Genomic DNA, 24,094 nt, shown 5'->3' on the forward strand with positions numbered 1-24,094 from the left:
GGGAGGGAGGAAGGAAGGAAGGAAGGAAGGAAGGAAGGAAGGAAGGAAGGAAGGAAGGAAGGAAGGAAGGAAGGAAAGGAATTTCTATCCATAGTAATTTTCTTGTGTCCCCTTGTTGATTGTGACTCATCAGCAGAAGCTGCCCAGGAAAATGCCATTTAAGGGCATACAGTCTTTTTCGTTTCCTGGTGGATGAGTTCAGACTTTGCTGTTGGGTTTCCCACGTTGCCTGGCAAAAGATACTTTTTTGACTTGTGGATCTGAAAAATGCCGTTTGGATATTTTAATTCCCAGCATTTCAGTGGCTTGTGAGGATGACAACACTATTTGAAGTCAGGACTGTATCATAAAACCTAGGTCATGCAATGAATGTAGCAGCGATTCGGTCACTGTGGCGCCGCACAGGTGAGGATGATGGAACCTTCGCTCTCTGAGTCGCTCCCCGGGGCATATGTATAAGAGGACTGGCTACCCAGGGTTAGTGAGCTCCGGCCATGTGGCAGACAAAGAAGCTGTGACTTTGGTCTTCTCAGGGCAAAGCTCGCCACTGCTGTTAACGAACTTGGGGGTATTGTTGTGATTGCCTTCATTTGGAAACCATCCTTTTGGGCCTTAGTTATTTCTGGTCAAATAGTAAAAAATATTAATTAGCTATTTAAATCTAAAACTTTACAGGTCAGTCAGAAGGTAGGTACTTGTGGAGTGTCCACTGCGTGCCCCACCATTGGAGTCTTAATAAGATGCTAATTGGAAGGTCTTTATGAGATATTTAACCTTTAATATATGGGTTGCAGTGAGTTAGATGGAGGTAAATGCAAGATCTAGAACTGTGTTAATAGTGATAAATATTTCAGAAATAGGCAAATTTCACTATTCTGATCAACAGGTGGAAGCTCACCTCAATTGCATTCTTCTAATTGACACATATTTCAACAGCTTTATTGTTTTTGCAGCAAATAGTACAAAGGTTATACAATAGACAGTTGAAATTTTAAAATCAAATTTAATTGCTTAATTGCAGTAATTTCTGGATGTATGTCTTCTCTTAACATTGGCAGATTGAAAAGGCTGGAAAAAGGTTTGCTTAAATGTTTCCCTCCCATGTGATTCCTAAACAAAAGATAGCAATTTAAAAATAGACTTTTCCTATTTGCTACCCATCTTTTGACTGAATTTCTTTCAATAAGTAAAAGTTCTCTTTGATCTTTTATTTTCAGGTGAGCTTTTGATAATTATTTCTTCTTTGGGCTGATTCTTTTGCCATATGATATATTATAAATTTTAAAAATGCCTTCGAGACAAAGATGAATGATTATTTGGAGTTATTTACAAAGTTGGGTTTTTAAAGACCGGTAGAAATTCAGGTCTTAGCTGAATTATGCTGACAAATGGAACAAAATCCACTTTAATTGTTTAACATAGATGAGCCAGTGTTGATTTCCAGGCTACAAATTGGACCTTAAAATTTACAACTCTTATTTTTCAAAGCAGATCTTTTATTTAAAGATTTTATTATGAAACATGTGTTGCTACCTGAGAGCTGATCACCTTAAGCTATTGGTATTTTGTGACTTTTCTGAAAAAAATGACTGTAGTTAATTACATAGCGCAATCTTTCTAAGTCACCAAAAATAGGAAGTAGCCGTTTTCTTGTACTATGAGATGATTTATGTGTGTGTTCTTTGACTAGCTGAAGAAGTCACAGATCTGAAGAGGCAAGCAGTTGAAGAGATGATGGATAGAATTAAAAAGGGAGTTCATCTTAGACCAGTCAATCAGACAGCTAGACCCAAGGCAAAGGTATGGGACGACTAAATGCTTTTTTGCCCTGCTTGATGTTTCTTTTTTTAAAATGTAAAATTTTGAAATGTGATGCAAGCTACATCTCCTTAATTCCTGCTTCTTTTGTATAATTAAACAAGTATTTATTGAGTATCTGGTATGCGCCAGGTACTGATTTAGGCACTGGGGATAAAGCAGTAAACAGGTGAGACAATCCTTGCCTTCCTGAGGCTTCTAGTTCAATGTGTGGGGGAGGGGAAGCTAGGGGCAAGGGTCACGTAATAAAGCCAACACAGACCTAAAACAACTTGAAAAACAGTGAGATTTACCTGATTGCTTTCACTAATTTCACAAACCTATTCCAGGTCACTTCAAAGAGAAAATTTTGTGTCTATAGTATCATCAGCTGTCTGGTTCAGTACTTCTTCCTTCCCTTTTTTTATCTGTCCCATTTCAATTGACCCAATAATAGAGTTTTTGACATTTTTCTTGAAAAAAAATTTTTTTCTTTTCTTAGTCTGTAAGGTATCAGCAGATTGATTCTCGTTCTTCTTTTAAACCAAAGTTAATGGTTCTTCCGTGCTCTCAAGGATGCCCCTCTTCCAGCTGCTTCAACATCCCCAAGTGCCGTGACTGTTCAGTACAAACTTCGCTGGGCTTTTAAAGTTGCTGATTTGTCACAGGCAGGCAAGATAGCCAGGCAAGGCCGGGATGGCCATGGCGTGGACTGTGGAAAGGGGGTTGGAAACACAGAAGGAATATTCAGCTCCAAGATCGAAATGGGAACCTCGGCCAGCCATGTAGAGTAATTGAGTCTCGTGCATTTAGATTCCAGGCCAGGGACAGAATGCAGGACTGGCAGAGAAGCCGAGTGCGGACAGTCTGGCACAGCTGTTTCAGTGCTGGCGTCTGGTGGGCGAGTGAAGAACACTGTCGTCGGAGTCGGGGCCTTTGCACCCTCCCAGCTTTCCGGGTTTTTTTCCCCCCAAAGTGGGAATAGCGCCTGCCCTCCCTGACCCACAGGGTGGCAGTCAGGATCAAATGAGATAAAATGGGAAGACACTTTAAGATACAGAGCATCAGTGGAACCTTTGAAAAGAACACATTTCAATGACTTTCACTGCGCAGGTATTTCAGAAGGAATCAGCAAAACCGAGCTGTTACTAGAGAAAAAAAGCAACGTCATAAAGAAGCAAAATTAATTTAGAAAGAAAGATGTTGCGGACGTCCGAGATCATAAGCCGTGTCCCGTGTGCCCTCTCATTTTCGGAACATTTCTTAGTCCCTTTTCTTTTCTGCCACGACTCTTCCCACAGTTACACATCACTTAATGTCAGGTCAAAATCTAGAAGAACAAGGACCAGCGGACCAGTGGGTTTTTCGCTGGTCATCGTTAAACCACGCAGATGTAGTGCTGAATGACCTGATCAGTAACCTTTGAAACAGACGGTGACTGCATGCCTGAGTACAGACGCCTTCTCCGAGTACCATTGGTGCTTTCCTGCAGTGTCACAGTATGCGAGTTTGCAGCCCGGGCTTCAAAGCTTATGCAGCCAGAGGGCAGCTTGAGTGGCATGGCGGCGGTTCAGAGTATGCTTTTAGCCAGGGTGTTTGTGCAGAAGTAATAGCTTGCCACCCAAACAGTTTACGTGCAGAAGTTGGCCTTGAGAATAGTAATTTAACTGCATGTTTTCTAAATTCCTTGACATCGTTGGGGGTACTGGTACGGTTAAAGTTAGCGTCTTAGAGCTTTCGACTAGTACTTACGCCTGGCGCTGATGGCATGTACATTTCACGGAACACCTAACGCTTTGAAAGTCGAATGCCTTAGTCTTATTTGTGCATGAGCCGCAAACCTCTCACTTTTCTCTCTTATTGCCCATTTAAAAAAATTAGAATGGAATCTTCTTCTTCTTTTTTTTAATTTTTATTATCTTCTAGAGGAAAGGATTATAGGCTGCTATGAATCACCTCCCATTTCTTCACGAGAGAGGAATTAGCCTACACTCTTCCAGGAATGAGAGGTTTAAGGAGCCCTTTCTTTCACTGTGTCTGGCACCGTTTCTCTTCATCTCTTTCCTTTGTGAACGGAAGTGGCGCAAGGGCGATCAGAGGGCTTTTTTGATCTTTTTTTTATTCACAAGGGCCTCATGCCAAATTTCCCTTCTCTTAAATTAGCTGAGGGATGCACAGAGACTGTTAGGTATTATGGGGCAGGCAGATATCACTGCCCAGAACATCAGTTGAGGTTGTCTTGTTCATGGTGTAGCCAGAAGAGAACTGGACTTTGTGTTCAAGACACCGACTGAAACACAGCCTTCCTCAGGTGTAGCTTCCCTTATAAATAAGGTGCAGTGATTGGACCGCGCGCCCTCTGAGGCCTTGCCAGCCCGCGATGTGAGCATTCTCCCGCGAGCCAGGTTCTTCGCCGGTCCCTGCGCCTGACTCAGTCCTGTTGTGAAGTTCAGGCAACATGACTTGCCAGTGCCGGTCCTCTGCCTGCGGCCGTTTGCCTGGCGCTGACGGACCCGAGAGAGGTTTTCTGCCCCATCGCCTGCTTTCTGCTCCGCTGCCTTCCTGTCCCTCACGTGCTGACAGAGTCCAGCGGTGTGAGTGGAGAGTGTCTATTGTAAAAAGAATTTGGCATAATTTGGAATTAGATCTTTGGAAGCTGGTGTTCACCAAATAAATCTTTTCTATGTATGACGATAAGAGGTGACGCAACGACATTTAGAAAATGGTAGTTTGAGTCCTTTTGCTTCGAATGTTACTTCTAATTTCCTATGTAAGTGCCGCTTGGGAGCACTGACATGTCTCATGTTTTTTTTTCCCTAACCCTAAGACGTAGACTTAATTAAAAAATAATGTATAGTCAACAGGAGCCACCAGCACTTTGCCGTGTAAAAATCTTTGTTTAGTATTTTAAAACTGATTTTCTCAGCGATTTTTCTTTTCTTTTTAAAATTGCAGCCAGAATCTTCAAAAGGGTCTGAAAGTGCGGTGAATGAATTAAAAGGAATACTGGTAAGAATAGATCTGTTTATTATTTAGTTGTTGGGGAAATGAAAGTATATTTTTGAGATCTATTTTCGTGAATGATTCGGTTTTGAAATGTTTTATTTTCATTTACGTTAAGCCTCATTTCTTTCGATAGTTCACTGGATTGCGTCGTGGACTCCTCCGTCGGGGGTGTTCACGATATAGCAGTACTCCGCTGTTTCTGTTCCAAAGGAATGGTTTACACTGTCACCAAAATCGTTGTTCCTATTCTTGCCCTCCAAACCCTGCGTTACGGTTTGAAGATCAAGTGCCCGGCCAGGTGTGAGGGTCAGCACGTGCTTATTAATAAGAGTCTCTTACAAGGATGGTGCTTAACTTTGGGCATGAAAATGGAATCCTTGGCACCTAATGTAAATCTGAACCCCTCGCCCCCAAACATATTAGTATGAGGGTCATAATCTGCTTTTTCCTCACAGTTAAAAAGTTTATTCGATGATGAATCGGAGAATAAAATAAAAATCCCTTTCTTTATGTAACTCATTTCATTTTCTAAAAGTAATTCACATCCACTGGAGAACTCACTTAGCACCCATCTCTCATTATATTTTTCTCTCCAAAGTATGAGCTTTTGCCAACAGAATAAACCAGTACTGCCCTGTCCAGCAGTTGCTGTCAGTGACAAACACCTCATGTAGAAAATGTTTTAGATACTAAGAGCTCTGTCCTCAGATCCCGTTACAGTTTCAGTACCAGTGAGTATGCAGGTCAGCAGACATGGGGGTGGAGGTACGAAGCTGATACTCCCACGTGTGTTGTTACTGTGCCATTGCATCGCGTGTAGACGTCCTCGTAATTGTGGTAAACAGAATGACTTTCATAAAGCAGGAAACAGTAGACTTCACAGAGCCTGGCTTAATTAGTTTGCTTTAGTTTTAGGTGAGAGGTACAGCACTGGCGGACGGTGCTGGTGTGCCTACAGAGTAAAGTGTTAAAACCAGTGAAGAAGCCTGTGGCTATCACCTAATGGACTCAATGAGAAAACTTCGTTAGCCAGTAAAGGGGAACTCCCTGTGACAGTCCTTTACGTTGTCTCTGCGTTAGAATGCTACTTCCTTAATTCCTGTTCATGAAGATGAACAGGAATGTCCCCAGGGACACTGAGGTTCTAGAGCAGAGTTCTGATCATCAAAGAAAGAGTAAACTATCTGAGTTCGATTTTTTTAAAAATTAGGTTTATTTGAAAAATCAGACGCCTGTATGAGATGCATATGAAATTTGATTGCCCGGGATATCCTGATCCCCAAGTGCTGGGTGGTATAGCAGGTTTACTGAATCGCAGCATTACTCCTAATGGTCATATTCATTATACAATCCGATTCACTATAATTTCGTGCCGCTTTAAGGAGAGAAATCTGTGAAATAGGTTTCTGTGTGAAATAATTTACCAATTATAAAGATTGTCAAAATATCATTCTTCTCTGCAAACTGCCCCTGTCCTCCTTGCGCTGGGCTTATCATTCGATTTCTCTACCTTATCTGGCATCGATATATCACTATAGCTGTTATTCTGACATTATATTTTTGCATTCAGTTTTTTAAGAAGTGGGATGCGTAGTGCTCTCCCCGACTCTTCTTTTCCACATGGCAACTCTCTGCTACCCCCACGGAAGTTCCTTTAAGGAACGATGGCTCATTTGTAACTCCTAGTCGCTTGGCACTAAGAAACCACACAACTCCTTGTAAGAGAGAGAAAGGAAGTCCCTCGCAGATGGGGCTTTGTGGGTGCTTCTTGCTGGAGTTGAGACCGTTAGGGTTATCAAAGTTGGTACCCAGCAAAGCACAGGACACCACCCTCACAGTTGAGGCATGTAAGAGACAAACATGAAAAGAACGTGAAAAGCCTAAAGATTGTGGCCTCCGGGGGAAAGCGAGCACCTGTACCAAGAGATGTCAAGAAACCAACAAACACTGTGATCAGTTCTCTCCTAGAACAGAGACCAGGAATAAACTCCGTGTGGGGTGTATGGCTGGAATGAAATGTGACCTGAGTTGTAAAGAGCATTCATGATTTAGAGACTTGGCCAGTTGCTAAAAGTTAGCATATGGGCAGAAAACAAATTTCTCGTTTGGAAAGCCTCACTCTATTTTGAGTTGTACAGTTTCCAAGCCAATTTTTAAAGTCTCTGTGTTGACTGAACTCATTTTTCCAAGCCTATTTATACTTTACTTTTTAAAGCTATGTATAGTGTAGATAAAAAGTATATAGGTCATTTTTCATAGTCCCACAAGGGTTTTCAGGTGTTAGAAACCTACTTGAGTCTTCCTGAGTCATTTAAGTCCCTCGAAGTGGAAATGGCAATTTCTAAAGAATAAATCAATACAAATTAAACTAAAAGTCTCTTTTCAAGTTCAGTTGCCTCTAAATCAAAGAAACAAAAACGGCATTTAAAAAATTCTCTTACAGGTCTTTCTCGAATATCTTCAGTTTTTCAGTTGGTTTTGCCACCTGACAATTAGATTAATCAGCATTGTGAACATTTAACTAACGGAGACTAAGGTGGTTAAATGATCAAAGTGGTTAAAGTAGGAATGGAGAACAGGTTTGGGAGCCGGAAGAGCCAAGTTCAAAGTCCAGCCCTATCACTGCCTTATCATGGGACCTGGCCCAAACCCTGAGGCTCGCTGAGTTTGAATCTCTTCTCTGTAAACTGAAGGAATTGTGTGTACCAATTGTGGTTTCTAGGTTAATTTCTGAATCTCAAAATCTATGATTACAATATAAATAGATAATTAAGACAATCTAAGTACTTTATTAGCTGAGCTGCTTAGTCATTTCTGTTGAGAGTCATATGCAGAATCCTCCATTTAAAGTTTACTCATATATTAGCTAAAGCAAACATAGTCAGTGAATAGAGAAAAAAGTGTGAGATTTAAGAATTAGAACTTGGAAAATGGATTCCTTCAGCATCAGGTATGATGAGAGGATAGTTTACTACAATCAGGAATTTGGGGGAAATAATGCTGTTATCTAAATGAAAAATAGATAATATTGTGAAAAACACATTCTTCAATAAAAGATATCCTTGTGTCAACTCCAGCCATTGGAAAAAATCACATAGGATGTCCTTGACATTCAAACAATGCAGTCATTCTATGAGTTATTTTAATAGTAATGGCCAGTAAGTCTTTCAAATATCTATTTACATATCTAACAGCTGTTAAGTTTTTAAAAATTATAAACACAAATGATTTGGGAACAGTTTTTCTAGTACATTTTTAAAAAGTTATCTTAATTGGCGTTAGTTCTGTTTTCTTTCCCATAACAGTGTGTATGCTACCTGAATAGTAAGATATGTAACTCTTGGTGAGTAGATACAGACGTGTTTGTTAACGATTACATAAACTAAGTAATTTTTAAATTATGAAATGAGCCTTTATAGTGTTACATGTATTATGATTTTCCTTTGACTATATTTTATGATATTTGCAATAAATGAAAAGGAGAAAGAGGTACTTCGGGGGGGTAGGGAAGAATAATACGCTTGATTAAAATATGAGCCTTATCTAAGTACTTAGCGCATCAGTTTTGGTTAGGCATCTGACAGCAAAAGAATATAATCTCCTAATCTTGTTAGTCAAGTTTCTCCCTGACAACAGACTGCTTTTCTATAATTTTATGCAGGTTGGGGGTGGGGTGGGGAACCTTTCTAAACAAAGCAATGTAATAGCCTATATCATGTGAGATTTGTAATCACCTAATTTTACAAACTACTTTTTGTTTTATAGGCTAAAGAAGAAACATGAGTTACCATTTTTAGCAAGTAGGATTCTGAGAATCCTCAGGAAATTAGCTGGGGACTGGGGGCAGGATTAAGGCAAATCCAGAGTGAGTTCAGAAGTGACAAAGGCTGGGCCGGTTGTCAGCCTCGGTGTACAAAAACTGCCTTCTGACTATGGCATGAAGTCTGGCAAGTTATACCAAACTTGAGGTTCTGATTTGCTCTTGTCAAAATACTGTGGTTCTCCTGGCATTTTTTCTCACCAAGTCTGCAGTATGGCTAAGGAGGACAATTTCAAAGAAATAGTGGGCATTTCTTATGCAGAAATGGACCACTTGTAATGGTGGGGTGCTAAATCCTTACATGTAAGAAATACATCACCTGGTGTTCTGTGCTTGACTGGTGATGGAGGCGGAAAGCCTTAGCTCTCCCTTCATAATATACTTCCTGAAGGAGCAGGGCAGGAAACCACTGCCTGGGTCTTTCTCTGTCATCTTGAAAGTCAATAGCAATTTTATCAGGAGCACAGTTTTACAGCATCTCTTGTATCCTTCAGTATCTTCTGGCCCCTGAATAATACATTCACTGCCTCTGCTGCTAGAATTATGGAATTGTGAAGCCGGGCCCTTGCTTGCCTCTTTCACAATGAAGTCAAGGTGTGCTCAGTGCATCACTTCTTTGGGTAGGCCGCTGGAGAGCATTATGTGCCTTCTTTGGCAGCCATGACACCATTAGCACCAATAGTGCAGCCAGGGTCTTTCTCTCTGAAGAATCAGCCACACATTTTTCAGTGCCACAAGGAGTTGGGTTCAGTAGCTTGTGGCTGCTGTATCAGGATAACCTTCTAAGGTGAGTTCACTATATCCCTTCTCTTCTCCAAGCAGCCAATCAACACACATCAGAATCTTAATCATCGGTGTACAAGTACCTTCCCACCACTGAATTTCATATAGTTAGCTCATCAAGAGGTGTTCTCGTACTGTTCTTTTGGTATGAAAGTTAACATCTTACATCTTCAATAGCGTCTTCTTAAATGATCCAACAATAGGTGTTACACGTGAAAAAACATGTGTAGAGAGAGAGAGTTCATTTTATTTCCTAATCCATTCAAATTCTGGTAATGTTTTGCTGATTTGATTTTTATATTCTTTTGTATATTGTATTAAGACATTAACCTTTTTGTTTTTGTTTTGTTTTCACTTTAGGGGACACTTAACAAATCCACTAGTTCAAGAAGCTTAAAATCCCTTGACACTGAACACAGTGAAACTGAGTTAGAAAGGATTTTGCGTCGCAGAAAGGTGACAGCAGAAGCAGATAGCAGTAGTAAGCTGGTTTGAATTCTCCACAGCTCTATTCTTCCTCTTTGCAACATCTTCCTTTAAGTTCATTTAGAACATGAAATCATCTTTTTAACATTATTAAATTTTTTTAATGTGAATGAGAAGTATTGGATGGTCAAAGGTACTTATGGGTATTGTATAAGAACTCTTAGGTATTTTTATTGACTGGGATGTTTACTTATTTATTTGTAGGTCATCAGGCTTTTTATACATCTGCTTTGCTTAACGCAAGATGCATTCGTGTAGATACTCAGGATGGGCTTTGGCAAAATGTAGCATTGAGTACAGGCTCTGGAACCAGACAGTAAGAGTGAATCCTGGCTCTGCCATTTACGTGCTGCTTGCTCCTATGCAAATTACTCAACCTCTCTGTGCCTCAGTTTCTTCATCTATAAGGTAACGATAATAAAAGCAGTACCTCAAAGGATTACTCAAAGGATTAAGTAAGTCAATATATAAAAAGCATTTAGCACTGTGCCTGGCACAAAGTCAGCACACAATAATTAGTAGAAATAGTAGTAATTAACATCAGTTACAAATGCAGAGAAATCATCTTTATTCTTCAGATCCGTTTGGTCTATTGTCTCTGCCTGTGCACCAAATGAATGAGAAATTCCAGTGCTTAGCAGCTATAGATGACCACCTGAGCAAGTCTTGAGCTCACAGTTTGCATTTGTGTCATGGTACACCTCAGAATCTGTTGCAAAATTAACTGCGTTTTCAGCTTTTTTCCATCACTTTGGTCAAGGTCATTAGCAGAAACTTTGTGGCCAGGAGTCTGGCTTTGAAAAACTAAAGTGAAATTCATCAGCAACCATAGCTAGTAAGCTGAATCTTTTAGACTCAGTTCAGTCAACTCCAACTAGTCCATTAAAACAGTTTAATTTGCATTGCTGTCATGTTTACGTCAAGTTTAGGTTGCTAGACTATTAAAGATTTAGGTTTATGGTAATCAAGCTCTAGTTTTCACATAGGGATTTACTCAAACATTTGAGGAAATTGGTTCCTTAAACTGAAAGCTACATAATACCAGCCAAACCTTTATTTTAAAAAGATGAAGCCTTTGTTTCCTTCTTTAAAAAATTCATCAGTTTTTGGTTTGGTCTGGAAATTCTGCTGTTATTATCCTATAAGAACCACCTCCCCCAAATAACTACCTCTCGGGAAAATGAAGAGGTGCCATAGAGATATTTTACCTTAGGATTGCTTTACAAGCATTTACCAGCCTCCATAATGAATGATTATTCATTTTGTGACTTCGTCAGTGCTGCGACTTTTCCTGTATTTCATCATTATAGTGCTCATGTAGCCATCATTAATTTTCAGGACTTTGCGGATGGCATTTTAGAGCTCCGCCATTTACATTTTGTATTTTGCTACTGACCTTTTTATTCCTCCAGAGATATTCTTACTTCACTCATGAACTTGGTTAAACATGCAGCACTCCCTATTTCAGAGTTAATTTTCAATGGGAGAAACAAGGAAACATTTTCCTTTGAGTCAGTACAGAAATTTAAATATTTCAAAATATAGGGAAGGTAGGAACACATTTTATAGGCATGGCGAGTCTCTTTTTTTTTTTTTATTGGATATATTCTACCAGTATACATATATTCAACATATCATTTGAGGAAAATTAGAATAAGAAATCTATATTCAATAAAATCAATATTTGGACTGAGAAATAAAAACTAATTGGTGGGGTCGAGAGGAAATACATACTCAGGAGAATTACGCAGAAATTTCCTTTTGAGCTCCCTAGTAGCCAAAGCAACAAAAAAAAAAAAAAAAAAAAGGAGGGGTTAAGATAGGGAACAAACCTATAAACTCTTATCACCTAGTAAAAGGAATACCTTTTAAAAAAAAAATGGTATAGATATTCTCCTACTATCAAATGGGAAGAGATATTTACCATGTAAATCTTTTAATGAAGGTCATGGAATGACAGTGAAGATTCTGGGGTAACGGGGGTGAATTAGGACGCAAAGCAGCGCAGCTGCGTGGTGAGAGCAAATTATGGCAAAGCTAAGTGTGAGGTCACAGAGTCGAGAAGAACAGCGTCCTAAGAGGCAGCCTGAGGTTCGCAGAGCTCGGCTCCCAAATTAGTTGTTATCTCGATAGCCCAGGGGCCAGCGAAGCACCTTTTTCTTTAGAATTTTTCTTATGGACCTGGTATTCCCTTGTTTTACATAGACTTGTGGCCCATCAAACTGAGCTGCAGGTGCCTCTTGGAAAACACTGAGTAGCTTTAACAGGATGTAATAATAACAATAATAATAATAATAATAAACATTATGCATTCTTTTCTATTTCTTTTTGTGTGTAAGAAAAATGAGAGCTCTAGCGCAGCTCACCCTCTTTTTTAACTGGCTTCAGTTGCAGGACAAGTAGCAGGCACTGGCGTATTTAGAAACGGGTCTTGCTTTCCCACAAGGATAGATCGTTTAAAGCTGTCTAGTGTTACAGTCCACAGTTACCCAATGGCAGGATGGAGCTGCTCTGAAGCAGTCCTTGAATTCAACTGGATCTTTATATTTTCTGGAACTTTTTTTCTTGATCCTTCTGCTCATCTCTTTTCTCTCACGTCCTTATGCAACATGAGGCTTAACAAAGGTGGGAGGGAAAGGCCTTTTGAACTCCCACGATCAGTACTATCAATAAAGCTGTCCGCCCACATGGTGTAGATGAAACAGATGAGTCAGACAGACACCGATGCTTTGTGAGCTGAGGCTTTCTGCCAGGTCCGGTCGGAGGGCTAAGGCTAGAGGAGGCGCCACAACAGAATGGCTGAGCAGCCTTCCAGATCCTCGTACGTAGATTTCGCAAATTGGAACTTCATTTTTGGAGTTTGTATGTTATGCTGTTGTAATACATCAGACACATTTATATATAAACGTAAGAATAAAATTCCAGAGCTTAATGCTGATGATCAGGGACTAGCTAGCATTTTGGATTGGCTAGCTAGTACCACTTTCCACGTTGGGAGACGGTCTGACGTATCTTCAGGATGAAGAGACTCCCAAATTTGTCCTTCTCTTACTGGCACCTTTCAAAGTTGTCCTCTAGCTTTATTTTTAGAAGTTCTAATTGTATTCGTACGTTTGTGACGTCATGAATCTATTTGTTTTACAGGGATCTTCCGAAGTTTCAAGAAAGACATACTAGAATCTTGCTAGAAAAAAAGAAACTGTCTAGGGTAGTATCTTTCTAACTAAAGATAGATAATAAATCATGCCCAGAATTTTTAGGTTAATATGCCAATAATTTCAGTAACAAGTCCTATTACAGTTTTTAATCCTGTCCCAAAGAGCAGAAAAGTCTAAAAGGTAAACAGCCAAACTCTTTGCTACTTAATTTTATAATCCTGTGTCTGTATATTAACAGGAAATAAATCCACTTACTTCTCAATCACATTAAAATGAAAATGTTCATAAAAGCTGTTTTAATGCTCAAGAAGCCTTCATGAGCCTTTTAAAAAGAGCCTTTTGACATCAGTCCATTTTGCGTTTAAAATGCAGAGCTGAGTTTTGGGAGGAATTAACTCTTGAGAGGCCAAATGGTTCAAGCAGGGCTGTCAGAAAGCCATACTCTGAGAAGAAAAGAGTTTTCACAATTCCAGTATTTCTAAGGACTCTGGTCAGCAAGGGAACCATGGCCTGGGGTTTTGTGGGTTCTTAAAGGTCCGTACACAATTTCTCAGCGTGGTCCTGGTGCATTGAAAAGCAGTAGTACCTCCAGAGCAGAGCGAATTTCTAATAGGAACATTTTCCAGCATGCTCTTGAAATTTTTAACAAAACTCGGCCTTTTCACTTCCTGAGGGATTTTCAGCTAATCTGTTTTTCAGTACCATATTAATCAACATTGCACAGAATTATTAAACTTGAGGTATGTGTTTGGTTTTAAGGTCCAACCGGGATATTAGCAACCTCAGAGTCCAAATCCATGCCGGTGTTGGGTTCTGTATCCAGTGTAACAAAAACAGCCTTGAACAAGAAAACTCTGGAGGCAGAATTCAACAGCCCGTCCCCCCTGACACCTGAGCCAGGTGAAGGGGCGTGTAAATTGGAAGGATGCACAAGTTCCAAGGTTACGTTTCAGTAAGTAATGATGCTCTTTACTAAATAGTGTGTGGAAGAATCTGTAATAACTAACACGTATGTTACTTTGCTTTATTTCTCTTTGGAGAGATTTTGATTTGGTTAGCCAATGAATACTCTTCTTTTGTTCGATGAGCCAACTTTTGATTCTAGGCTCCTAGCTTAGAGGTCTTATTCTGATCCAAAGCAGATATGTGGAAAGAGAATTCCTGCCCCCAAGCTGATTTGGTAATCAGGTTCTTCTACACAAAACTGGCCTCGATGGTGATTCTTCAGCATCAGAAGACACTTCATCAGTCTTTCAAGATTAAACGATTAGATCATCCCTCTTAATGGTTCGTGAGCAGCTGAAGAAGATACTAGATCTTTCAGAAGATCTAGCTCTTCTGACATACTTTGAAGGGTACATTTTTACAACCTTATTTTCTGGTCCTCAGTTAAAGACGTGCCTTAATATTGCTCTATCCCGAGGATAGAAACATAGATAAAGAGTTATCTATAGACTTGCTTGAAAGTGGCACTTTGTCACAGAGTTAATCCTGCTATTGAATGTGTTTCTGACAGATCTAGTAGATGATCAGTTTGTTTTATAACAATGGCAGCCTCTTTTTGAAATTAGTCTAGTTTCGCTTTAGTTCCCTTGCCAGGATGTCAGTGGGTTTGTCACTTAAAGAAAAAGAAGAGGTGAGACAAATCAGATCAGCTGAATATTATAATCACAGTTCATTAAACCTCTGATTTCCTGTTCTATCGGGAGAGAAAGAATGCTTTTTTTGTAGTTCTACTTGTCTTAGTTTAAAAGGTGAAGCCTGGACAAATGAAGTTGAAATTCAATTTACGTCTGTTTTTGCCAACTGGTATTTTCTTCCACTCTTGCATTTCTCCCATTGGTACTATTAACTTTTTTTTTTTTTTTTTTCCTCCTTTGGAGTGAAAGGCCTGCTTTGCTGACTTACAGTTTTATCTAATTTCATTGTGTTTAAGAGCACATTTTCTCCTGCAGTCATGTGCTTCCTTCCTTTTGACTACAGTCATTTGAACAGTTCTAACAGAAAGATGATCTATATTCAATCTTCACGTTTCCTATTAAATTTATTTAACACCTAATTTGACATCAACAATCTGGCTACATTTGAACCAATATCCAGACACAAAAGCAATTTGGCTGAGACAAGTTAGTTTCTGAGAAATGCTTCAGTGTGTGTGTATAGATTTTTTTCCTTTACCATTTTACACAGATAATCTTAATCAGAAAATACTGCAACTCCTTCCTCCTTTTGTCTGCCTTTTATTCTCCAAAAGTAAGTGGAAATTACATTCCCAAGAAAGGAAATGAAATAATTGCAGGCCCAAGGTCTGCAAAATATGTGTTGAATTGACAGTGAAAAGGATCCATGTGTTGACAGTTGTTAGATGCCACAAAGGCCTATGTGAAGCTCAATTTATTTCTCATCTTGCTTGTTCAATGGCTGCTTAAGAGACACATTTCAATTTAATTTATCTACTTAAAGCACTAATACAAATACTCTCTGCTGCTGTATTAACTTTTAAATTTTGTAACCTAATGCTTGATTATTCAGTTCTTGACATTCTTCAGCTGAAATAACTAATGCCATGTATTTTCATATTGAAAGTTATTTAGCAAAGAGTACCTTTCTGAAAAACCTGTTTCTTAAATACCATTAGACTATCCAAATGAATCTGAGTATTTTGTGTTTGTACACGGTAATTATTCCCTTCCCAGATGGCACACTTCATTCATGTGTAAACCTAGCTTTTTAATGAGGAAAAGAAGTATGATCTAATGTAGTTACATGTAAGTTTTAAAAGTAAAAACTCATGATTTGTCAGGATTCCCTGAAACTTGTCCAGCTGCCAGGAATGAGAAGGGTTACTTTCAGGGCTGTTTCTGGCGGCCTCTGAATAATAAGTTCGCTCTGTTATATAAACCACAAGGTAGAGGCAACGACATTATCTTACCCCATAGACCTGAATTGTCAGAACACTTCTAAGTCAGATAAGCAGTTAAAAAGTGAAACGTTTCCTTTGCTTTTTAAAACTATCTGCGCTGTAGTAATTGCATCTTTATTTTGATCTGTGGTGACACCACCACAGTGTTTCAGGTGAGTGCCACTGTTGGCTCAAGGTCCAGGGAGGATATGAATCACAGTAGGCTTTAGGACATACATCATTACATACACACACATGCTCACACGCGTGCACGCGCGCGAGCCAGTTCCTACCATCTTACCCTCCTGTCCTCCCTTCAGCTTGGCCTCTCTGGCCAGGAATTGATCCGCCCTTGCCCTTTGCTTTTGCTGTCCCCTCTGCCTAGAATGCCCTTCTCCCTGCAGCTGTATGACTTACCATCGCATCTCCGTCATTTCTTCGCTCAAACGTCATCTTTTCAATGAGGCCTGCCCCGACCACCATATTTAAAATCGTAATTCATCTTCCTATAAACTTCGATTCCCCCTTAACCTACTCCATTTTTCCCCATAGTAGTTATCTTCTAATATGCTATCTACTTTAGTATATTCCTGCTTATTTTCTCTTTTCCTCTGGTAGAATGTAAGCTCCATGAAGGTAGAAATTTTTTGTCTGTTTTGTTCTCAAGTGTATCTCAAACACCTGGAAGAATTCTTGCCTTATGATAGACTCTCAGTAAATACTTGTTGAATAAGTGAATGAATGAGTACATTTTTAGTATCAACCAAACAACACATTATCAATTAATGGGAATACTCAATTAACCAGCATGTTCCCATTATTCATCAATCACAAGCTGAACATTAGGGATTTTGGTTTGTTGTTGGGTTGGCGTTATCTGGGGTTTTTTTAAAAACATTTTTTAAATGCCCAGGAGTCATTTACATTCAGCTGAGTCTTGCATACTTCTTCAGCATCTTTGTACCTATACAAGACAAAGTTATCAGAGACAGCAGAATACCCAGTGTAAAAGGAAGATTCAAATATTCACTCTTGATTGGCCTCAGGTGGACAGGAAAATTTGCTAATCTTCTAAGAGAGATTTTAAAGTAAGAGAAGAAACAAAGATGTTTTCTGTATAAGATCTTCACTTAACCAGAAAAATAACATCAAGCTATTCCTGGAAATAGTTTTTCTTTTAATAAATTCTGAAAATCAACATATGTGTATATTCCAAATAATTGAGTAACTCCTGTCTGGTAAATTATAGAGCCAGAGATACATATAGTATATGGATTTATTTCCTAGAGACTTATAAGAGGGCAAGAGACACCTTTAATACTTAATTAAACAAGGATTAATTAAAATTAACATTCTTGTCACCAGCCTAAGCAAAGCAAGTTTTTTTGTTTTTTTGTTTTGAAAAAAAAAGAGAGAAAGAGATAATCAGGACTTGGAGAAGCCTAATTGTTTTTATTTCTATTTTAATAATAGCTTTAGAATATTTGTGTCCTGTTATTTCTCATAAGTATATACTATCTTGTAATGATACATTAAATCTAACAGAGAATTTGAATTTCATTAATTCTGACTATAATTCAGACAGGAGTTATGCTTATACTCTCCTTTTATGCTGTGAGGGGTAAACAACTGGCCAACCAAATGAACTGTATAAATTTGTTTTTGCTTTCATGCTCTTTCCTTTTGATTTCGAATAATCTGACAGTGTCAGATTCAAGCTAATCTCAATGGGTGGGATAGTCAATATAAAATATGAAAATGCCAAATTATGGAATTTTTAAAAGATAACTTTTATTATTTTCAGACAGCTGCAGTACCTGAAAACAGGCCGAGTGTTGCATAGGGTCAGAAAAACAAGAACGATTTCTGTTTTCACTAGTAAAAGTCTGTAGACTGGATGGAGTAACAAGGAAACAGAGTGTGATCAGTTTTCTCAACCATTGCCTTTCCATAATATATGCACAGGGCGCAGACATTGATTATAGATGGAGGCTATAGGTAATGGGACCATTTTCCAGTTTGGAGGTTCCGGATTTCGGAATTTGCTTCTGTGATGTTTTGCTGCTGTTATTGTATTTCACTAACATTTCTTGAAGCCAGGTGCTTTCATATATTATGTTAATTCTTCCACATGTACAGAATAGACATACCTCCATTTCACAGATGAGAAAACTGAGGTTGGTGAGGCAGTTTGCCCAAAATCCTGTTCGTAATCGATAGTGGACTCTGATTTCATTTGAACCTTTTTCATTCTCTCTCCAAAACCCATGCTTTTGAACTACAGCATATTGCAGTGAGCATATTAAAAGCTCGAGGAATAGGAGGGAAGAAGGTGCCCATGAGTTTTCTTTTGCGGAAAGCAGCGATTCTGCAGTCGCCCCATTAGCCCTGTGCTACGTTCTGCCCCTCTGACCCTACATACTTGTAGGTGATGTCATCTCTTCCGTTCTCCCTCCTCTTCTTAAGGCTAATGTAAGCCATTAAAACATCTCTTGCCAAGGGAAGAAAATGTTACCCAGTAAAACAAAGAATTCTGGAAAGGAGAGCCCTTCCGAATTAACAAGAAGACTTAAAGAGTACTTCGAAAGAAATTATTTTAATGTTTTTGGGGTCACATGTCTAATAAAGGGACATGCTTCACAATTAAACTTTGGAAATTACCACATCAAATACATATTTTTTATTAATTGACATTTCACACGTGCTGAATAGTTTCTTCCCATAAGTCAAATACCTAAAAAACATCCAACTTTAATCATTGCATTAGGTGCTTTACTAAATGATAATATAATATGATAACATAAAGCTGACTCATGGTAAATCCAGTTGTTTCATACCTTCCATAGCCTTATGCTGTACCTCTTTGAGGCAACTCCACCTTTGGTCGATTATCGGGTAGCTCTTTGAGTTTGTGCTTAGGTGTCCATTTGTCGTCATGTTTTAGGGCATCTCTGTTCTAAAGAAAGGCAGGACAAGTGAGCCTTCAGGGTGGAGGAAGAGATGAGCAGATCTCAGAGTTCTGTATCACAGGCAGGCAGAGGCCTGAGGGGATCTTGGGTTCTTGCCATCTCGCTTTTATTCTCGGAATAGTCTCATCTGGAAGTGACCATAGTTGTTCGAACTGAGCTTTCTTCGACCACGTTCATTCACTTTTCCTACTAATTCCTTTCAGGAAGGTGAATAACTTCCTGACAGTTACAACTAAACAAGGCGGTCATCTTCGAAGATGATTTTTCACTTCATCTAGTTACAGTACTTTTGTAAAACTTTGCTTCGAAAGGGAGAACCCATTCGAAAGTGGCGTGATTTGCAATGATTTCACAGCTGTGTAATCTCTCGGTCATTCTCAAAGATGCTTATAAGGCACCAGAGACCCTTCTAGTTAACACTTCTCTAATTCATCATGCTTCTTTTCACTCACTGGGCTCCCCCAGATTCTAAGCTTTACCAAGCTCCTTTAAATTCCCTTTTTAACCACCAGACAGGCAGCTAGCTTGCCTTTTTTGTTTGGGAGGTCAAAACAGGTCACATTGTGCCCTGGAAGAATTTAAAAAACAAAAACCCATGTAGCAATTACAGGACTTCATTTCAATTGAAAAATGTCCATTTCCAATGAAACCATTTTTATTTTAATTTGCATTTTATTTCTAGATCTATGGTATTTCTAAATACATGTTGACTTTTGGCCCCACACAGTTTTACTTTTTTAAGAATCGCCTTGTTTGGGCCATTAACTGAACACCGAAGGGTAGTCGATAAAAGATAAATTTTAGATATTGCTTGGTTAGTGTGACCAAACATTTTTGTAAAAGAAAAAAATCAAATTGCCTCTCGGGTTTTGAATTAAAAGTCAGATTGATTTTGATCATTGTTTGACCTCTGACTGGTCTCTTCGGTTTTGTTTTTCGTTATTTCCAGTATGAAACTAATGTAGAAAAATGAAATTGAAAAGCCTGCCCTTTCTGGTTGGAGCCAGAGAATCTGAGCATTTGGAATATGTTAGTAAATAGAAATTGAGATTCTTTAACTTACTTTTTGGGAAACCTGCCTCAAATTAATTTGGCCGGTCGTGTAACTGTTCCTTAAGAGAGGTTTGGGTCAACATTTCGTCCAAGGGGAAAGCAGGAGCGTTCTTCCAGTCCCCGTGGCGGGGGGATATGTCTTCTTTTTCTTGTTTCCATTTCCACCATTTCCGCATCTCCACCTCTCCTCCTCTCTCCCCGTGTGTGTGTGTGTGTGTGTGTGTGTGTGTGTGTGTGTGTGTGAGTGTGAGAGAGAGAGTGTGTGTGCGCGCGCGTGCGCAGACACGTGCATGTGTGCTTGGTGTGGAGGAGGGAATGGAGGGCAACTTCCCTGTGCTTAGTAAACATTTGTTTCTGGGAAGAGACTACTAGCTAGCAGAAGGAGCTGCATGGAAGTTACTGCTTAATCTGACGCTCTTATACAATTAAAGGATTTGCTTTGCTCTGCACTGTAATCTTAGTACTGCTGAATTGTGTACTGACGCTGCAGGAAACAGCTCTGCTCCGCAAAGCACTACTACAAAGGTTCCCCATGTGCGCCTGCACATGCACCATTAAGTTTTAACAACAAAATTAGCGGAACAACTGGATGTTCTGGAAGTTGAGATCCCCTCACTTAGTCTTTTTTTCCTACCCCCCAAGGAGTTACCCTGTGGACAGCCCGGAAGAGCCGCCCGTGGTTTTGTCTTACAAGTGTTCTGAGTTGCCGTGTAGACAGCAGCTTCTTCCAGATTAATCGTTGAGGCTATGTAACACCTAGTGTTAAAATTCTGTTGAGTAAATCTCAAAATGACTTAAAATGCTGCTGAGTAATTCTCGATTCTGTCAAAGAATTAATTGCCTTCTAACATTTGCCTCCAGTTGCAAACACCTGTGATTTTAAGAGACTTAGCATAAAATATATCACTTCTGCACTGAGAACCAAATTGCTTTTGGTGCTTTGTAATGTTTTTAAAAAATATCTTTCGATAGTCTCCGTGTTTCCTTTTATTTGTGTATAGTGGAGTAGAGAGGAGTTTTTAAATTTATTCAAGTAGAAATAGCCGACTAAAACTTAAATGCAGTTTCAGATTTAAGGATAAATTGATCTAACTTCTGAAACCTGATAAACACATTTCATTTGAAATATACTTTGTCATCTAACTATATGAAAAGTAGCACTCTGAATTATTTGTGACTTCCCATCTTAAAAGTTTAAACTATATAATATAGTAAATTTAAGGAAAAATCTTTACAAATTCAAAACTATTATTCTGAAAAGTTAGAATGAAAATGGCGAGTATTTTGTGTATGGCAGCTTTTCTGAGGAGCCAGTGTTATATATGATGAATTTTGTGAAAAACTTTGTGTTTCTGAAAGTACTTCTTTTAAATAACATTCACTCTTAATAGTTGGGATCTGAATGGATTTTCTGTGGTGACTTAAAAACTTGTGCAGAATTACACAGAGCTTTAAAAGTAGCCAAAAAAAGAAGTATCACGCACATTTCAGAATCTGCGCCTGAGCTAAAATCCATCTTAGTTTACGCTTTTTTCGTGTCGACTTGCTGGTGAGAACAGTCTAGTTGCCTGAGCCTCCGCGGGCCAGCGTATTTTGAAATCTGTAAATGTCCACAGCCCAGAGGAATAAAAGAACTGGCACAAGCCTTCGTAGCATGCCCTGCGGTCTGCGATGTAACCCTCGCACAAGGTGCCTGCGCTGCAGTTACCCTGCTAAAGAAAATATGGCTAAGTGTGGACACAGAGGTCTGTGCCCAGCCATTGTTACCTCTGTGAAAAGGAAGTCTCGTTAATCTCGACGGCAGGTCAGCGTGTAGAAGGCGATGTCAGATTTCCAGCCACGGTGGCGTTCTGTCGTTTAACAGTGTTCTTTTTCATAATTTAAAATTACATCTATTTTTTCCCTCACATAGAAGCTGACCCAAATGGATGAACTAATTTATTCTTTGAGCTAAGATGGAGTTTTAAACAGTACACAAAGCCAGAAGAAATTAGCTTCATTCTACCTTCATTATATTCAAGAGCGTTAGAATTAGTAATAACATAGAAAGTGTCATTTTTGTGTTTCAAATTCCATTTGGGGAAATTTTGGACAAGTGTATTAAAATTTGAAAAAGAGGGTGTCTGAGAGGAACAGTGAAAACTGCCTCTGCTGTAATGCCGTGACTGTTCATTGCTGGAGCGACTGTATAAAGGGCTTGGGAAAAAAAAAAAAAAAATGAAGACTTCTTATTTTTACACAAGGGAAAATATAAAACTGACTTTCTCTTGGGAGTTTTCCCAGGAAACTACTTTGTAAAGACAAATTTAAATCTTTCCTTTTTCTGTCCTTGAAGGTGGTAAATATGATTGCGGCTTTATCCACTTTTATTGTAAATGAAACAGAGTTCAGACCGTCCGGCTGTGCGTCATTTGCTGGATGGCTGCCACAGACTAATGCAGACGTCCCACTGGGAGACCAGAGAAGAACTAGACTTTGATTCACCAGATTGCGTTAAATAGTCCAGCTGTTGCGATTTGAAAGATAGTTACCTCAGAAGTGAAATAGAAATGAACTTGGCATTTATGCCTCCAACCATTTTTATACTGTTTGGCAATCAGCTTTTCAGAGGTAGCATTTTATAAAATAACTCTCACCGCTTAAAAGTTTCATTCACTGTAATGTTCAAAATGTCCCACCTTTATATTATCAGTAAAATTAAGCTTGAGTGATATGCAGAATTTGCATGAAATAAGCATTTCCCCCTCCATTTCATGAGCTTTGATTGTATTCAATTGAGCTCCGAACCGCGTCTATTAGGGCTCTTTGGGGCATTAGTTAATTTGAATTGCAGCCGAAATGTTAGCTAGAATGTTGTTGAATATAATTGGAACGTGGAAAGTTGATTTTGAAAGGAATTTCACTGAATGCAAACAATGATGTGCTTTTTAAAAATGAGAATGCTACGCTTTCATCTCTTGTAACGGAGTCTGCGAAATCACCGAGTCCTTTATAAAGTTCAGCTTTGGCAATATCGTTTGCAATTGTTCTGATTCTTCTGGTACCAGAACAGTTTGGAGTCAGGTCTTTGCTTTTACCAGCAAGCGGCCCCATCTGTCCAAGCCCCACTCTCTGGCTCTCTGGCAGTTGGGGACAAGTAGCTGCTTTCTCAAAGAGCGCCCGAGTTGTGCTTGGGCATCCTGCTTCGTAGAGTGGCGTAGATTGCTACATTGTCTCCGAGCTTTTATTCAGCTTTTTTGGTTTTTCTTCTTGTCTTGAAATAGCCTTTGAGCAAATGATCTAAAATGACCCATGATAATATCTATCTGAATGGGTCATAAAAGACTTACTAGTATGCTGTGGTAAGCAGAAGAATATTGGACAGGAAATCGAGATTCCAGTTTTCGCAGTATCTGCTATTAACAAGTTGTGCACCTTTGGACAAATCATTTAACTCACTGTTCTTTGGTGCCTTCATCTGAGAAATGAAAAGGGATCATTGATCACTGTCAGCCTCAACTTCTCATGATTCAGTCTTTTTTAATTTCACCTCACCTGTTTACTTGGAGATTTTCCAGCACCCAGGAGAATGCCATACTTTTCATGAGCAGCGAATTTTAATTCCTTATTTGTGGCCATTGCCCTTAGATGAAGAATTAAAGTATAAAAATTGAACAGAATAATAGTACACTGCAGTTCCGACTGGATCGTTGCAGTTGAGTGCCTGGGACTTTTACCTTGGGGGAGAAGCTTCAGATTTAACCTTCTAGAACCTGCCACTATGGCTGCCGAGAGCAAGAGCCTGGGTTCTTGGTGCCATCACTGATGGGGCTTGGGCTCTTTCCATAAGACAAGAATGGAGCTAGAGTGAGGCCCAGTGGGAAGGCCCCTCATTCCAGAAAGAGCCTTGGGCAGCCCCCCATGGGAACCAGGAATGGACCTAATGATCTCAAACCAGGAGGAGCTACAAGTCACAAAGGAAAAAATAACAAGGATAACTTGAAGGGATGGACTTTATATTTACATATCTGAAAGATGCAGCTAAATACAGAGATTCAGAAAGAAAGAAATCAGTAAACATCCCAGAATTGGCTCGCGGCATCATCGTGTCTCTAGAAGATGCCTGTGGTAAACAGCATAG

At 39.3% G+C, this 24,094-nt stretch overlaps 1 protein-coding gene across 3 annotated transcripts in view; it reads left to right on the forward strand.

Moving 5' to 3' along the window:
* Nucleotides 1-24,094, forward strand: part of SHTN1 (shootin 1) — a 91,184-nt gene that overhangs the window by 62,191 nt on the left and 4,899 nt on the right. For 2 of the 3 annotated variants that reach the window (XM_006920831.2, XM_006920832.3), the window contains 4 exons: nt 1,691-1,800; nt 4,753-4,806; nt 9,767-9,887; nt 13,810-14,002. In XM_006920831.2, the coding sequence (XP_006920893.1) occupies nt 1,691-1,800; nt 4,753-4,806; nt 9,767-9,887; nt 13,810-14,002 (478 nt within the window). Of the gene's footprint in view, nt 1-1,690; nt 1,801-4,752; nt 4,807-9,766; nt 9,888-13,809; nt 14,003-22,309; nt 22,401-24,094 lie in introns of those variants that run through there. The other variant, XM_025039192.1, reaches the window with a different exon arrangement.

The sequence above is a fragment of the Pteropus alecto genome, unplaced genomic scaffold (genome assembly GCF_000325575.1).
Source record: "Pteropus alecto unplaced genomic scaffold, ASM32557v1 scaffold177, whole genome shotgun sequence".
Taxonomy (NCBI): Eukaryota; Metazoa; Chordata; class Mammalia; order Chiroptera; family Pteropodidae; genus Pteropus; species Pteropus alecto.